Genomic DNA, 4,927 nt, shown 5'->3' with positions numbered 1-4,927 from the left:
AGAAAGACAAGGAACCAGTGCAAGAGCTGAAAAAATGAGAATGTAAAACAAAACCTGAGTCATTGGGTGGATCAAGCTTTCCTTTTGATCCACCCAACTACTCAGTTTGACGTCCAAATGAACATACCTCCCGACATTGACAGTAAGTCGGGAAACCAATGATACACAAGGAAGTTTGATAGTCTCTGACTCATTTTTAGAAAGATATCAGATATCGGATCTCTATTCCCACAATATTTTATTTTGTGAGACTGAAGATTTGAAGGGGAAGTTCAGTATTTTACATAGATGGTTCCTCAACCTGACAGTAGTCTATGAGCCAGGAGAAACTGTAATCCATGGTTTTGACAATACAAACTTCAGCTTACCTTTGCCTCTGCTAGCTAAAAATCAATGGAAGTGATAGAGGCATGCGTGCAATTTGTTGCAATTAGTTGTAAAAGTACTGAATTTCACCTTTATTGACAGTGCAAGTATATATTGTTCCTGATCCGTGTTTTTTTCTGCTTGTGCCCTCTTCTGTTGTGTAACAGTGGAACCGGTCTAAAACAATGGAGTTTCTATTGCAGTATTGCAGGAATGTCTGTGAATATTTTTGAAAACAAGAAAGGTTGATAGTGATTGTCTCATAGATCTCAGATTAATGTTCTCCATTCTCACAATATTTTATGGTGTCCATGCCCACAAATATTAATTGTTCTAGGAGTACAACCTAATTACCTTGAACTGAAAATAGACCTTTTCGGCAGGTTCAGGGGGTTAACTACCTTCATTCATTGTATGTCTAATTAAATATACTTATTTGATTCCGAGTTCTTCATTTAACATTTGTTTAACAGTCTTCAAGAGGTGTTTTCATTTTCTTCATCCTCATCTTCCATCTTCATTGTTCTAAGTCTTTACCAAGAAAGAACAAGGAACCAGTGGTGTAAAGTACTTAAGGAAAAATACTTTAAAGTATTACTTAAGCAGTTTTTTGGGTTATCTGTACTTTACTGTACTAATCATATGTTTGACAACATTTACTTCACTACATTCCTAAAGAAAATAATGTACTTTTTATGCCATACATTCCTGACTCACAAAAGTACTCTTTACATTTTGAATGCTTAGCAGGACAGGCAAATCATCCAATTCATTCACTTATCAAGAGAACATCCCTGGTTATCTGATCTGGCGGACTCACTAAACACATGCTTAGTTTGTAAATGATGTCTGAGATTTGCAGTGTACCCCTGGCTATCTGTAAATAAAAATACAAGAACATGGTGCCGTCTGGTTTGCTTAATATAAGGAATTTCAAATAATTGATACTTTCACTTCTAATACTTAAGTATATTTAAAACTAAATACTTTTAGACTTTTACTCAAGTAGTATTTTACTCTGTGACTCACTTTTACTTGAGTCATTTTCTTTTAAGGTATCTTTACTTTTACTCAAGTATGACAATTGCATACTTTGTCCAACACTACAAGGAACACATGCCTTTGCAGCGTATTTGCTATGGTGTCAGGGTAAAGCTTCATGAATTTTAAAGGTAATTCAAACAAATGAGAGAATTTTTTTCCTTTAACATGTTTTTTTATTTGAATGACAAATTGTATTTAAACAAAACTGTGGCACATTTTCAAATCACAAAACAGTATTGATCAGGAGCTAGTGTCTATTCCAACATGATCACACAATAACTTTTACACTGGTTGAAAATCATACTCACAGAAAACAACAAAAACCCACATATTTATCTGCCAATTTAGATGTATTAAGCAAGTGAACTTCCCTGCTAATGAGTTAGTAAGTGATTTAGGGTTAGATATGGAGTTAATTAGTGACTTAATAAGGTGTGGTATGGTAGTGACGAAGGTATGGGGTTAGTTAGTGTTTTAGGGTTATGTATGGTAGTCACTGAGGCAAGGGTTAAGCTTAGACTAGAAAACAAAAAAACAAACCCACCAAAAACAACAACACACCAGGATTCGTACAACTGCCACTTGCGGAGTTTGTGGTGAACTCTGTAAAATTCAGGATGATGCGGTCATTTTGTTTTGGGATGTAACAGCCAATACCTGCAGAAATAATATCAAAATAGGACAATGTGTGAGTAATTATACAGTATGTGCAACCTTTTGTTGAGAGTTGTTATATTTTATGAATGTAAATTATTGAAAATAACTCCTGCATGCTTTTTTTCCTTACTGTATTTCTCTAGCTTTGCAGAGAAAGAGAAAGATGAAGACAGAGAGACGGTCCGACAGATCGTATTGACCGACCAAAAGACATTCCATCACTACTCACCCACATCCGGTCTGATTATGGTCCCATTCCCCCCAGTCTGAACAAGGAGCTCCCAGAAAGTCTTCTCAGTATTGTTCCCAGCCACACCATTCACACTCACCAGGAAGGGGCCATAGTTGGGGTCCTCTGTATAGGTGAAACTGCAAAAACAACAGAATAATGAATTTATTTTAATTGGAGTCATTGTGAAATGCCAGAATACCACAATTACGTTTGACAGTGAACAAGGTGCAAAATGCAGTATCACTCCATGCCATGCAATGAATGACACCTTGCACTACATAATATTGTCTGTTCATGGTCACTGAAAGGTTCTACACAATTGCTCAAACTGTAATGATTTCAACGCATACCTAACATTCTACAGCATCTGACAATGACACAATGGAAGCTAATGATCTACTAACTTGAATCCTGAATTGGTCTGCAGTCTCCTCATGGCACCGATAAGGACCCCTCTGAATGCAATGTCAGTACTGTAGGTCTTGTTGGTGGTGTTTGAGATGTTGTTGACTACCACCAGCTCAATGGAATCTAGTCTGGAAGGGTCTGTTGAAAAACCATGTTGCCTGCAATGTCAATACTGTGGTGATGACATTGCAAAGAGGTAAACATGTTCTAGAAGTAAACAAATGCTACATTACTTCCTGCTGTGAGGTTCCCAGGATTCGAACTGTTGCCACTCACGGAGTGCGAGCCCGAGACGAACACAGTAAATCTTAGGATGATGCGGTCATTTGGTTCAGGGATGTAACAGCCAATACCTGCAGAAATAATGTCCAAATAGGTCAATGTGTGAGTAGTTATACTGTACAGTATGTGCAGCATTTGTGTGACAGAGGTGTTGTTATATATTATGAATGCCATTGTAAATAACATGCATGCTTTTCCCCTAATTTACATCGGGTGATTTGTCCCTCAGCAAATACACCACAAAAAAAATGAGTAAGAGAGAGAAGACGCTTTCCATCATTACTCACCCACATCAGGTCTGATTGTGGTCCCATTCCCCCCAGTCTGAACAAGGAGCTCCCAAAAAGTGTTTTCAGTATTGTTCCCGGCTACACCATTCACACTCACCAGGAAGGGACCATAGTTGCGGTCCTCTGTGTAGTTGAAACTGCAAAAACAACAGTCCTCACCAATGACACCTGACAACATAACATACATTCTGCCGAGAATCTAATGAAACAGCATCTAACAATGTGCCAATTTAACTTAATAGTCCACTAACTTGAATCCTACAGTGGTCTCCTGCAGTCTTCTCATGGCACCGATAAGGACCCCTCTGAATGCGACATCAGTACTGTAGGTCTTATTGGGTGTGTTTGAGATGCTGTTGACTACCACCAACTCAATGGAAGACTCTGTTTAAATTGTAATTTACAATGTCAACTATACTGTAGTTTATAGGTGATAGAGTTGACATTACAAAGACGTAAAGTAAATAAATATATTCTACATTACTTTCAGTCAGGATCCCAGGAACCAGCAACAGCAGAGCTGCGGAGAGAAAAGATGCCATGATCATACTCATCATGTATTCAGGTTCTGTTGGAAGTGTCCAGTACTCATTTCATACATTACATTTTATGTTGAACCGGTAGCCACTCCTTATCTGGGGAGTTTCTGACAAGGAAAGAAATGTATTTCCTCTTCTCTCTTTCTCAAGTTATTGTGTAATGTATGTGTAACACATGTTTTGAACTGGCATGTGGAATGAGTGCCAAATGAAGGGAAAGTACAGTATTTATGGACACGCTTACGAACCAATCAAGATACGATCAATAATATATTTTAAATTAGTAAACTGAACCTGTTGATTAAATAAAATATATGAATAATGTCAAACCTCACCTACCTGGATTAACTACCTTTAATTAAGGTAGTTAATCCATCCAAACAAGATCATGCTGCCTGTATTCCATTTAATGTAACCTGAATAGTGTCTCTGGTTATGTATACAAGCAATTTTTAGTAAATAGTGGCTATGGCCATAGAGGTATCTGCGCAGTGGCGGTCAATTCCGTGTAAAAAAAAAAAATATATATATATATATTTTTATTTCCCCTTTATTTAACCAGGTAGGCTAGTTGAGAACAAGTTCTCATTTGCAACTGCGACCTGGCAAAGATAAAGCGTAGCAATTCGACACATACAACAACACAGAGTTACACATGGAATTAACAAAACATACAGTCAATAATGCAGTCAAACAAAAGAAAACAAAAAGTCTTCATACAGTGAGTGCAAATGAGGTAAGTCAAGGAAATAAATAGGCCATGGTGGTGAAGTAATTACAATATAGCAATTAAACACTGGAATGGTAGATCGGCAGAAGATGAATGTGCAGGTAGAGATACTGGGGTGCAAATGAGCAAAATAAATAAATACCAGTATTGGGATGAGATAGGTAGATAGATGGGCTGTTTACAGGTGGGCTATGTACAGGTGCAGTGATCTGTAAACTGCTCTGCCAGCTGGTGTTAAAGCTAGTGAGGGAGATGTGAGTCTCCAGCTTCAGAGATTTTTGCAATTCGTACTAGTCATGGGTAGCAGAGAACTGGAAGGAAAGACGACCAAAGGAGGAATTGGCTTTGGGGGTGACCAGTGAGATATACCTGCTGGAGC

The 4,927-nt window shown here is 37.9% G+C and overlaps 1 protein-coding gene across 1 annotated transcript; it reads right to left on the bottom strand.

Annotated features, from left to right (window-relative positions):
* Positions 1 to 1,560: 1,560 nt before the first annotated feature.
* LOC135546073 (uncharacterized) lies at positions 1,561 to 3,873 on the bottom strand. The gene is made up of 7 exons (XM_064974203.1): positions 3,764 to 3,873; positions 3,531 to 3,663; positions 3,277 to 3,416; positions 2,941 to 3,060; positions 2,704 to 2,845; positions 2,297 to 2,436; positions 1,561 to 2,067 (listed from the first exon to the last, which is right to left on the bottom strand). The coding sequence occupies exons 1-7, from the start codon at positions 3,834 to 3,836 to the stop codon at positions 1,925 to 1,927; spliced, it is 891 nt and encodes a 296-aa protein (XP_064830275.1). The 5' UTR covers positions 3,837 to 3,873; the 3' UTR covers positions 1,561 to 1,924.
* Between the last annotated feature and the right edge of the window lie 1,054 nt (positions 3,874 to 4,927).

Source organism: Oncorhynchus masou, chromosome 9 (assembly GCF_036934945.1).
Source record: "Oncorhynchus masou masou isolate Uvic2021 chromosome 9, UVic_Omas_1.1, whole genome shotgun sequence".
Classification (NCBI taxonomy): domain Eukaryota; kingdom Metazoa; phylum Chordata; class Actinopteri; order Salmoniformes; family Salmonidae; genus Oncorhynchus; species Oncorhynchus masou.
This window is presented reverse-complemented; position numbering and strand designations above follow the sequence as displayed.

Excerpts from the sequence above, each read along its gene's own strand:
- LOC135546073 (XM_064974203.1), bottom strand. The coding sequence starts at position 3,836 with ATGATGAGTATGATCATGGCATCTTTTCTCTCCGCAGCTCTGCTGTTG. Across the intron at positions 3,061-3,276 it reads CACAATCAGACCTGATGTGG|GTATTGGCTGTTACATCCCT; the intron begins GTGAGTAATGAT and ends TTATTTCTGCAG. Across the intron at positions 2,068-2,296 it reads CATAATCAGACCGGATGTGG|GTATTGGCTGTTACATCCCA; the intron begins GTGAGTAGTGAT and ends TTATTTCTGCAG.